Source organism: Delphinapterus leucas, chromosome 5 (assembly GCF_059928025.1).
Source record: "Delphinapterus leucas isolate spDelLeu-1000000601 "Yukka" chromosome 5, BTC_Dleu_Yukka2, whole genome shotgun sequence".
NCBI lineage: Eukaryota > Metazoa > Chordata > Mammalia > Artiodactyla > Monodontidae > Delphinapterus > Delphinapterus leucas.
Genome location: NC_143133.1, coordinates 123,282,080 through 123,294,601, shown reverse-complemented (window position 1 = coordinate 123,294,601; position 12,522 = coordinate 123,282,080). Strand labels below are relative to the sequence as shown.

Sequence of the window (12,522 nt, the reverse complement as noted above, 5' to 3'; positions counted from 1 at the left end):
CTAACATTTTACTTTATTATTTATATTCAGTAAATATGACGATAGTCTTCATTGCCTCACCACTAACACCTTAAATGCTTCCTACTGGGATTTCATCCTTAAAAAAAAAACCCTTAAGGCAACCAATGTCCTAAAGTTGACGAATCCAATAATTTTTAAATTATCATTCTCCTTCTTTACAGTTTAATTTTAGTAATACCTGTCAATCACTCCTCCATCTTGAAACTCTTTTTACCCTTGATTTGTTCCTATTATGATTACAAGCATTCAGTCTTTCATTCAGAAATATTCATTGAGAAGCAACTATGTATTAAGCACCTTGCTAGATGCCAACTCTATTTATCTGCCTTATCCTTTCACGTTCTATTTAGTTTTGCCCATCACCCAAACCTTAAATAAGAATATTTCCCAAAGTTCTTTCTCCAGTCCTCTTCTTTCTGCCTCTGCACTTTTTCCCTGGAAGATCCACTCACTGGTGACTTCCCATTTGCGTCTCCAGCAAGAATCCTACGTCCCCTTTCGCGCACACCGTGCACAGCTAAATCAGAATTTGTCCTTTCTCTCCTTGAACCAGTTGCTGCTTCTGACCCCTTCGTATTGCTCTCACAATTTTCGCAGTGCCCAGGGCTTGATTCCTAAATACATTCGTTGTGTTTTGCCACACTTCTAATCAGTTGTGAAACACTTTTTCTTCTGAAACACATTTTTCTTTCCATTCTCCAGACTCAGGCCTGGCTCCTTCCCTCCACCCCTCACACCTTGATTATTGCCATGGGCCAACCAGGGCCCCCAGCCTTTGAGGGGGGTCTTTCTGGTTCCTCTACCAATTCATCCTGCACACCATCACCACATCAATCTTTTAAAAGCACTGTTATTCCTGCAGCACTTGACTGCTCAAAGACCTTCCATGGTTCCCCACAGTTTATATTTGGAATGTCTAAATTGATTTTTTGGCCTTTTGAGAAAACTGCTAGGCAAGTACAGAATACAGAGAAAGAAAAAAATTAACGTTCATAACTTCAATTCGTTTTTCAATAAGAAATGATGAAAGGCAAAATTTCAGTCTGAGTCAGATTCATTTTTTTAAACTGCTGCTGGAAACAAGGCAAAAAGGTCCATGTTAGTGCCGTTAATTGTGGGAACTTTATCCACGGGGGCGTGGCGGGGTGGGGGGGAGGCTTTGCAGCCTTTCCAGGGATGTGTAAAGCAGAAGAAGTAGAAATCACGAGCGCAGCCTCACAGCTCAGATCCCTTTTGGTCAGAGACAGCCTGTCCCGTTTCTGCAGCTCACTCAGGCTGCTCATCTACCATCCCGTGCTTTCTTTCAGAGCATATTCCGTAATGATAAGGCCCCCTCTTGTCACATTCACTTGCCACATGCAATTAAGTTCACACCTCCCTTTAGACAGTTCACAACACCAGATGACTAGCTGGATGCCATCCAGCTGGAAAAACACCCAGTTTGGGATGCAATAAAGGCAATCAGAGAGAGGGAAGATGGAGAAAAACAATCAGAATTTTCCTATAAACGCCTTGAAGTAACATATCTCCTGTTGTCCCCACAGTGTCTTCTCTGAAAGAAGTTCTAAGATCAGGTTAGGCTAGAAAGGGTCTTTGGTAAGCAATAAAAAGAAACTGTGTCCCGCAATGCTCTATAATAAGAAGGCAGAGGCTCTGTTTGTGTACTGGGTGCTATGGAGGAGGGATGGCATGTCAGCAGAGGAGCTTTTCGTGGAGATAAGCTGGGTGTGAATGCTGCCTTCCCTCAGTTGCTAACTGTGAAACCCTGGCTCTGTGACAGCTTCCCTGAGCCCTAGTCTTTTCACGTTCAAAGGTGGAGCTCATCATAACTTGCAGAGTTGTAGTGAGGGATAAATGAAATTAAAGTTTATGGCTTTGCTGGCTTCCTAGACTTAAGAAAATGTTAATGCAGTTAAAAGTATATCGTGTGTGTAGATGTACATCGTAAATAGCACCAAAAAACTGAGGCAAAGCATATTCTTGCAGTATTCGAAAGCTATCATCAGACTGCCCAAAGAATTCTCTCGTGTCATGGACAAACAAGTGAAGTTCCAAGGTATACCTTTTTTGCTTCACTTTGGTCTTAAATGTAAAAGAAAATAACAATGAACATGCAGGTCAGAACTGCCTCTGTTCGTCAATAACATAAATTCTTTGCTAAATCAGATAGTCATAAAGCATTTATTCATAGCCTGACTGAATTATAACCATAAAAGAGCTTGGCAAAACTCAGTGAAAGCCTTCTGGGAGAATCAATTGACTATATGAAATTTATAATAAAAAGTATTGTATATTTTATCATCATTTGTCAAAACAAGAAGTATGCTGACTATATGGTAGCTATGTTTTGTATTATCACTATACCCTAAGACAACATTCTTGTCATTGTGTTTTTATAAGAAAAACGTATCTAGTTCACAACAGAAAATTAGTGGAGAGGACTTTCTCATTTATTTGCGACAGTTGTCTTTTGTTCTTTCCTTGTTTCATGGTCTTCTGTGCGTATATTTTCTTTTGAGATCTTGAGGTTCCTCTAGCTTCATTTTTATCAACAGAACTTCTTTGATGCACACCAAATTTAATAGAGTAATTCCCTCTGCACCTAACTTCAGGTGGTAGGCATAGCAAGAGTGATTTATAGTTTCCTTTTCTTTAAAGTCAAAGGCAGAGGAAACTAAAAGCAGAAGTGTCTGGCTTTATCAATTTCCTGTTTTCTCCCTCCTTCACCCAAAGTGTAAAATTATCCTGGTCAGGGTGCAGACTAAATTGTGGGAAGAAAAATCATATGAGGCACCTGAGTGCCCATGTCTTTCAGTTTCAGCATGCCCTGCAGCAGCCCCTTAAGGCTTGATCTTCTAAAGATAATGGTGATCAGATGAAAAATAAGAGACCACGAACACCTCACTACTTTCAGCATAAAGCAAAAGCCAATACTCATTTCTGTTTAAACAAAACGTCCATGTTGGCAAACGGCCTTGAGGGATGGATGTACTTAGTTTAGTGCTAACCTTGACTCTGGACAAAAGAAAGAAGTAAACAAAAATATAAAGGGATCTTGGAGTCTGCTAATCTTCATTTCTCCTGCTGCAAAAGAAGGGCACTCTGAGGGCCTGTGAACGTTACTTTGCATTGAGAATGGAAAAGTGAATATTTGATGTGAGCAAATACAAGCCTCTTTGTGATTTTCTCTTGCTCAAATTTAAGGCACATGAATAATGCTCAAGGAATTTTTATTATTTTCTTAGACAGGCTAGTGTTTGTGTAGGTGAAAGTACACCACCTGAAGAAAACAATGTTCTGGCTCCTACAGATTATAAATATCAACATCTCCACCTGAGAGCATAATGGAAGAGCTTTTCAGCTACTGAAGAACGAGACTAAAAAGAGCTGTTTTTCTGAGGATGACAGAGGGGAAGAGAAAAGGTATAATGCCTTACAATGAAAACCTAGTTCTACATTTGTCACTCATGCTTTGCATTCAGAGCTCAGGGCAGAGGAACCAATGCCTTTCCCCCTTAGGAAAAATAATGATAATTACATGTAAGGATCTTCATGTCAACGTCATCTCTTATTTTAAGATCTCAGTGCACTTTAGAAGCATTCATCAGTCAGGCCTATAAAGCACTGTTTAACACACACACTTCATGTGAGAACTAATCAAGAAAGACCAGAAACAATTTGTTAGAAGCCAAACTGAAAACTGAATTTAGGACTTTGAAACTCCTCTTGCTATTTTTACTTAAAGTAACTTCATCTTTACGATTATGACACATTCAAAATAGCCCTTAGATTCAATCTAGTTTTAATCAACCCTAGATCCATTTAGAAATATAGATTTTATACGTGCTAAACATAAGAAGGAGAGGTCGATAACACTTAAAAGCTAGAAAACAGTCCCAAAAAGAAGAATCTGCAGGTGAGAATAAAGTGCTAGGCTGAGGTGGGGATGGCAAATCAGGGATTAAGGGGTTGTCTAATTCTCTGTGGCCTTTAACCCTATAATGGCAACAGGATGGATTCCTGAACCAGGCCACGTGAAGCTGATGTCTCTTTGCATCTCTTGCACAATCTATGGATCACATTTCTGGCCATTTTTTTTTTCAGTTAACATGGCCACATTTCCACTTGGGAAAAGATCTCTGGCCTTCTGCCCATATTTAAGATCTGCAGAAGTGTCCGGAGCTTCAAAGATAAAGAGAAGTAAAAACTGACCTTTTACAGGTCTCGGTGAAAAAGGACATGCCAGAAGCAGGGCAATAAGGACAAAAATATGTTGGGTTTATTCTTTCTCATGTACAATTCTCCTCCAAGTCAGACATTGATAAAGTCAAGTGCACCACAAAATGCATATTTACCTCATATTTTCCTTCCTGTGTACAGTCACATACATTTCGTAGACTCTCCCTTGGGGAATGGCCCCAGCGGGAACCAGCATGCTTACTCCTGAATAGCAAAAGAGAAAAGCAGTCACATAAGACCTAGGAATCAAAAGGGAACTTCCCAGAATGCCTCTGAAGCAAGTGAAAAGGAATGAGGAGATTCTGTGGCCACACAGCCATAATCCTGCTGCTTTTTCTCTAAAGACGTGTAAATATTCATACCTGCCCTGCTTTCCTTCCTTATTGGCCTTATTTGTTACCACAGCTCCCTCTGAACTGTTATGGAATTACTTCAAGGAATGATATAATTTTTAAACTCCTGTTTTATTTAAGGAATAGACAGATGGTTTCACTGTTGTTTTCCTTGTAAAAGGAGGGGAAAACCAACAACTGCTCTTAAAATCTCAAACAGCTGTAATGATGTATCGTTTCTAATTAAAAAAAAAATACCCACAAGATTCAAAGTCAGGGAAATGCTAACCTCAACAGTATCAAAAAATGTTTATTTCTGAAGTATCTGGTTAGCATCAGTGTTTTCCTGCAACAGAATAATAATTGGTGAAGAACTGCTTTCATCATACATAACTCTAGAGAGTGAACACAACTGCTAGTTTTAGTCACAGCAGGTCAAGCAAGTTTTTACTTAGTTGCTAATTGGTGCATTTTGTAGGACTATTAGATTGAGCTCTGTTCTAAGTTAACTGTGCTGATAGCAGTGGTTTGCAACTTGAGCTTGCAGCGAAATCACCTGCAGGTTTTGCTAAAGCCCAGATTACTGGATCCTATGCCCAGAGTTTCTATTCAGAAGGTGTGGGGAAACTGTAGTTCTAACAAATCGCCAGGTGATGGCAATGATGGTGGTCTGTAGACCACACCGTAGGAACCATGGGCTTGCACCGCTGCGGTGTCATCAGAGAGTAATTCACGGTGGGCAGCAACTTGAAGATACTTAGCTCCATGATTTTATTCTAATAAATGCAGTTAATTTCAACTCAATAAAACTTTACAGACATGATTGTGAGGACAGTATTTTGCATGCTGTGAATGCCAAGAAGTAAAAGACAGCATTCTTGTCTTTGAGCAGCTTATTTAATTAGCAAGGCAATGGAATACGCCATGTGAGCACAAGACAATAAGGAACCTGCCCAACCACGTTGGAAAGTCTCAAGAGTAAAGGACAGCGAGTTAAAGAGGTATAGTTATTCAAAGCCTTTGTATATCTGGTTGAAAGTGTTGAGGCATGGCCTTCTCGAGAAGGAAAGTAACATGAGCCTTGTGGTGCTGTGGGAAGTGGAATGTCACGCTCGTGTCAGGAGGGTTTGGTGAGGCACAGAGTGGAAGCAGGAAGACCACACATGAGGCACCCAAGCCTCAGTATTTTTATTTTTTCCAATGGGAACAATGAAATGTACCTTTATGTTTGTTACGGGGATGAAACAGACTATGGATGTAAAGTAACAAGAATAAGGCCTGACACATTATTAGGTAACTACCGTTACTGTATTAAATAAAATAATGCATGCAGATCACCGATGCCCAGAACATATTTAAAACATGCTAGCTCCCTCCTTTCCACTTAAGAAGACTTTATAATAATTCATATGTGAAAAAGTGACAGATGTAGAAATGCAAAGGAGAGGTAGAATCCAGTGGATATCATGAAAAAATAAAACTGTCTTGGGAATAATATAATGTATAAACAATGAAAGAACAATAGAGTATATTTTGATCTATTCATTTGGTAGACTATTAAAAATATATTTAAAATCATGATTTTAAAAAGCATGCAATAGCATGAGAGTGAGAAAAATCTGAATAAAAGCACTTTATGTAATGTGTGATCTCAGCTATGTAAAATATATTTTAAAAAAGGAAAAATGGGGGCTTCCCTGATGGTGCAGTGGTTGAGAGTCCGCCTGCCGATGCAGGGGGCACGAGTTTGTGCCCCGGTCCGGGAGGATCCTACATGCCGTGGAGCGGCTGGGCCCGTGAGCCATGGCCGCTGGGCCTGCGCATCTGGAGCCTGTGCTCCGCAACGGGAGAAGCCACAACAGAGAGGCCCGCGTACCGCAAAAAAAAAGGAAAAATGATATTCCATTAAATATTTCAATTTATTAAAATATACTTTTAAAGATATGGGGTAAAAAATTGCCAAGGTGCTGAAATGGGGGACTGAATTACAGGAAGAGTCAAAGACAAGTTCATATTCAGACGTGAAGACCAACTGGTTCTGTATATTACTTGGCTCTATGGCTGTTTACAAATTATATTCTCTTCTTATGCTACATATAAACCTTAGTTCAATCAAACTGTTTCTTCTTACTGTGCTCACAAAATAATCAGTCTGATCCCAAAGAGCTACTGTACATTTACAGAGGAATCCATTAAACCCTCTCATAACTGATAGTTCCCAGGCCATCGCAACTATTGATTAATGAATACCAAACTTTAGTCAAACGTTACGAGTCACCAACTTCAGTTCACTATTTAAGAGCGTTACGGGGCTTTATGCTCTAGAAGCAGATAACTAAACAAACTGAAAGCTGAGTAATACTACAAAAAGACACGTAACGAAGCTGTGATTCTCGGTAGATGTATCAGAGGTTCGAGTGAGTACCTTATATATACCTTGAGCCTGAAGACTGTGTAATAAAGAGTTAACAAATGAAGACCTGATGTCTATTATCATGTCCTCTGATCATCTAAGAATTCGTATTCTGAAGTACTGCTTCCTGTAGGAAATTGGAACTGAACCAACTGATGTGTTTTCTAATTAATTTGTCCTTTTAAAGTGTGATGACAACAGTGAGGGCTTCTGGCTTAATGTTGCCTTCTGAAGCGCTATTAAAAAGAAGGTCAGTGACAGTTCTGAATCATGCCTCAGCAGAAAGCTGTGAGTGTAATATTTCTAGAGGAAGTGTTTTCAAAGCTGCTTGGAGAAAGATAAACGGTTTTGCTGATTTTGACTGAGGGAATGTTTGGTTTACACTGAAAGTAGATTTGGGTTAGACAGGATACATTTAGCTTTTCAGGCCTCATGAAAACAAATAATAAAGATTTTGGCACAAGAATAAGTTTTCAAGCTCTGTCTCTGCAATGTAAAGACCTTTAAGAATTACCTGAATTGGGAATGATAAGGTGACCGCCGAGGGAGTTGAAGGTGCCAAATGCAGTGCAGGATGGGTCCGTCTGCCTTGCTAGACTCTGATTCTTCAGGTTGAGGGCCTCATTCTCCAACAAGGATTGGGTCATCTGAGGGGACAGCTTTGATGCAAACTCAGAGAGATCATCTTGGGGTGTGACAGCCCCTGAGGTATTGTACACTTTGATTTTCAGGTTAGGCAGTGGATCCAGAATTGGAGAGTTGGTCATTGGGATTTTGTCCGAAACATCATGCAAGGCATAAACGGGTCCTCTGTACATGGCTGCAGCTGACGTGAGGTCTGGGGGTACTGCCAGGAGATCTGAGTCAGGAGGAGAAGGAACGTCCATTTGCATTCTTCATTCAGGCAACCTACACTAGCCAGACGCCCCCCAACACTTTCTGAGCCGAGAGCAAAGCAAGTCAACAAATATTAGCGCTGGATAGACTCTAAAATTCTGGGGAGAACAGCGCAATTAGATAACTAGGGTCTGTTTTATTATTGGCTACAAATAAACAGACAAGTTCATTCTGTATTTCGCCTTGAAGTCTACTTATTGTGTCTATGGTACTTAGTTATTTCAACAAATTGGCTTCGTGATCCTCACTAGCTGACTAGGTAACAGTTTCTCCTGTCTATACTGGATTTGGGTTCATCTGTAGACCACTGTATTCATAGCAATACAAGATGTCTTATCAAAAGGAAAAAAAAGGAAACTCAAGAAATCAATCAACCAATCTGTGTACTCTTCAAATAAAAGTTTAAAAGTATGACAGAGAGGGCTTCCCTGGTGGCGCAGTGGTTAAGAATCCGCCTGCCAATGCAGGGGACACAGGTTCAAGCCCTGGGCCGGGAAGATTCCACATGCCGCAAAGCAACTAAGCCCGTGCGCCACAACTACTGAGCCTGTGCTTTAGAGCTCATGAGCCACAACTACTGAAGCCCGCGTGCCTAGAGTCCGTGCTCCGCAACAAGAGAAGCCACTGCAACGAGAAGCCCGCGCACCGCAACGAAGAGTAGCCCCCGCTCGTCGCAACTAGAGAAAGCCTGCGTGCAGCAACGAAGACCCAACGCGGCCAAAAATAAAATAAATAAATATATTAAAAAAAAAAAGTATGACAGAGCAACCTGTTAGAGAAGGAAAAAAAAAAAGATCTGTGCACCTTGTCAACTCTAATTTGTTATAATCAACAAAACAGACGAAAATCTCTGTCTTCATGGAGTTTACATTCCAGCTGATGTAACTGCATTCCAACCTGGTGATTTCACTGATTTTGAAGACACACAGGGAGGCTGCTTACATGCATAAGTCCAAGTGGGAAGTGCAATGTCAACTGACCTTGCCTTGCTGCCTTGATGTTCACAGGCTGAAAGCCTCCATTGAGTGCAGAAGAGTCAATAATATCAGACTCAAAGTCACGATGATTCTTCCGATACACAAAGAGGGCCACAACTACAGAAATGGCCAGGCACACTATCACAGCTATCACAATGCCAACATACAGAGCAACATCATCTGAATCAGGAGCAGCTAAAGGGGAGAAGGAGACATTGAATTAAATGGTTAGAGAAATTGCCCACAGTACACATAGCTATTGCTATCATTTTTTTAGACATTTATTGTCTTTTTTATAGGTTAATTTCAAAGCTATATAAAACTGTGGTCTTTCAGTGGAAAATTATCTCTGATTTCTTTCTTTTTCTTTCTCACTCTGCATCTATCCACTCACTAATCTATCTTAAACTGGGCAACGTAACAGACCATTTATTACAAGGCGTAAAAAGAAACTGGAGCTAAAACCCTCTCAACCCACAGGAAAAAAAAAAGTTTATTACTAATTTCAGGTGGAAAAGTTTGGAAAGCAGCTTTGAATTCTCTTATAGTTCTTTATAAACATAAACACTCTATTAGAAACGTCTGGCATGTTCTGAATCTGTATATTTATTGAACCAGAATATTTTTCTAAGTATCATTCCAAGTCACAAATTACTTTCCACAGCACTCTTCTCACTTTCCCCTAAATCAATGAAGGGGTGGGTGGGAACAGTGGAACTAAGCAAAGCAAACATTGGAAGCAAACATGTTGGGTTTGAAAGGTGGGCTTTCAGAAGACCCAGATCTGGGGAGCAGAGGTTAATGCTGATAACTCCAGGCTTTTGCTACAGATTCAGTATTACCTCTGAGAACCCTGAGCTTCTCACGGTTACTTGTCAGAGATTTACATTTGAGCTACTCATTACTGGAATAAAATACAGCTCTACGGTGTACCCAGTAAGATAAAGGCCTGGTTCAGCGATCAGAAAGGTCAGCCTACTCCCCAAAAAGGCAATTAAGCATTTGATTAACAGGGTGTGAGGTCATCTGGGAGGTCTATCTCTGGGTAAGGCAAGAAGAAAATCCTGTAAATGTTGCATGTTGCCTTAGTGGCATCAGAAAATGCTCTGATCCAACGGCAAATGGTGATAAAAGCTGATAATTTAAAGACAACAAATCGATAAAATTAAACCTTTCCTGAATCCCTCAGACATCTTTTGAGTCTCTATCTTTAGTCTTCCGTGACCCACAAAAACCGTCAGCAAAATTAACCAAAGCTGTTCCCGTCACTGTGAAAGGTGATTAAACTGGTACTTCAGATGGTCAAGAACAACCTTTTTATGCTCAATTTTATACATGTGCATTTTGCAGGAAGGGAATTTTCAGGTCTGTAGGTCCCATGGCTTCCTAAAAGTCACGGAACCACTACTCTCTCCTAAGACTCACAGCCACGTGGTTTATGTGGTGAAATGGCTCTTCATTTTGATTGCCACCGGCCCACGTGATCACCCACACTCTCATGTCATGTATCTTCAACACACTAACAGTAAAAAAGAACTCCCTATGGGAAATCGCTCCATCTCTTTTAGGATTTTGTGTTTAAATGTACTGTATGTAAAAGAATCCCTTCTTTTTAAACAACTGTCTTTCCCAAAGTTTCTATAATACCTGCTCAAGCATCAATCAAGTCAATATTGACGGATCTTTTCAGGAAACCAGTGACATACCAAGCCCTCCTGGTTGTGTGAGCACTACTTTCAGAGTGCGGACTTCACTTTGCTGCTGGGTTTTATTTGAGGCCCTACAGCAGCATTCTGAACTCTGGTCAGAAAGTGTATCTAAATCCTTAATGTTTTACTTTACCAGGCTGTAATTACTTATTCAATATTCATGATTTCTAAATCAACAGATCTGCATTTTCTCAGCCCTTTTCTTTTGAGCATTTGAACCCTGCCCTTTATTTAGATCCACGTATTTCATGATATGGTTTGTCAGCTACTGGGACTTAAGCTTTGAATGGGAGACTGATAGATTTTAAAGCTGGCAGAGGCTTGAAATGACCCTTTCGTCTTTTCAGCAGTGAAAATCTAATTTGTTTTTCATGTTAGAATATATTAGGCGCCTATTTCCTGTGTGCACATCTGTGATCCAAAGAAAGGTAAACTTGAACTGGGGGCAATAACGTTAAACGATTATTCAGCAACATAAAAACCAAACATCAAACTTACAAGAAAATCCATATTCATTCTGGGTTCTCTGCTCAGTTGAAATAGGATAAATGAAACCTTGAAAAGAAACAAAAAAATGAAACAAAAATGGGAACAAAATCAAATTAATGGGGAAACAAAATGAGAAGCATGAAAAATGGTTTAATTAAAATAAAAGGAGAAGAAACCTGGGTCCTTTAAAATTCTGGTTCAGTACAGAATTATGATTTTGCATCTCCTGTCTGCTCTGGAGCCTCACTAAGAATTAATAAGTAGGCAGATTGAATTTCAGAGCCCAAACTGGTCTCGAGTCACTAACTTTGGAGTGCTTAAAGTCTTTCTTTTATTGAGCATACACTCTAATGGATCTAATTTATTTCAGACATCAAGGGTCATTAGCATAAGGAAAATCTTTTTTCCTTATCCCTGCCATATGCCTTAATTCCCAGGACATATTCAGTAAGGGTCTAAACAGTTTTTTCCTCTTTTATTTAATCATAACAGCTTGCTCTCGGTCTAATAGAACTAAAGAAGGCCTGTCGTCATTGGTCAAAGGTTAAATATCCATTTACAGAGCTGAGTAAGACCACCTCTCCTCCTTCCATCTCAAATCTACCTTTTGGATTTTCAGTTGTTTCTTGTCCCTCCATTTAATAGGAATCCAATAGGTTTTGCCCAGGGACTGAGCAGTTTGTCAATGCAATGGAAACTGGATGCTTTTTACTTGAAATCATTCAAAAATCAATAAGGCCTAGAGGTTATAAGGTTGTTTATTTTAGGGCTTCAGAGGAATAGTGTAAATTGGGCAAAATAAAAACCTCATCCCAACAGTAAATGCAGAAATAACACTAGCAGTTTTACTCTTCCTTCTTTTTCGTGTATTCCAAGGAGGCAACGGATGACGCTGGTGGTGACGATGACGACTGATGATAATAACAATAAGTAATAGTTATAATGTGAAGTAGAAGATTGGGAGAAAACATATTTAAAACGTGGAACATAAACCTTTTGAAATGAAAATCTGTGGAAAAATTTCAAGTATCACATAGCTGGCACCCACGGTTTCCTAATATTTAACATTCTGTAACATATGAGTTAATCAAATGACACAGCACCATTTGGATTAATGGAATGAAGATGAATAAAAGCCATGTGAATTAAACGTTCCGAGTAATACTCAAGGGCAAAAAATGTAGAGAAACTGCAAGAATCGCAATTAATTGGTTCAAAATTAAAGGCCTCTAATGCTTTAACACCAAAGGTAACTCTAAATCGTGCCTTATGTAGATCTTCCGTAATTTGCTGAACACGCAGTTCTTACAAGCTATTTACCTATTTTGGGGAACTAATTCGGGAGAAACATGCAGTGCTACCTTAATGAAAGAGAGGTTTGCTGTAGCACAGACAGGTTTGCTCTCAATTAATGTTTAATGATTTATTTTAGAGCAATGATTGCA

General features: G+C 39.7%; 1 protein-coding gene across 1 annotated transcript in view; it reads right to left on the bottom strand.

Moving 5' to 3' along the window:
- The window catches only part of UNC5C (unc-5 netrin receptor C), a 162,213-nt gene that overhangs the window by 37,364 nt on the left and 112,327 nt on the right, over window positions 1-12,522 (bottom strand). Inside the window, exons 8-11 of the mRNA XM_089911279.1 lie at window positions 11,087-11,143; window positions 8,883-9,074; window positions 7,520-7,864; window positions 4,377-4,464 (exon numbers count right to left, since the gene is read on the bottom strand). Of these exons, the coding sequence (XP_089767405.1) occupies window positions 4,377-4,464; window positions 7,520-7,864; window positions 8,883-9,074; window positions 11,087-11,143 (682 nt within the window). The remainder of the gene's footprint in view (window positions 1-4,376; window positions 4,465-7,519; window positions 7,865-8,882; window positions 9,075-11,086; window positions 11,144-12,522) is intronic.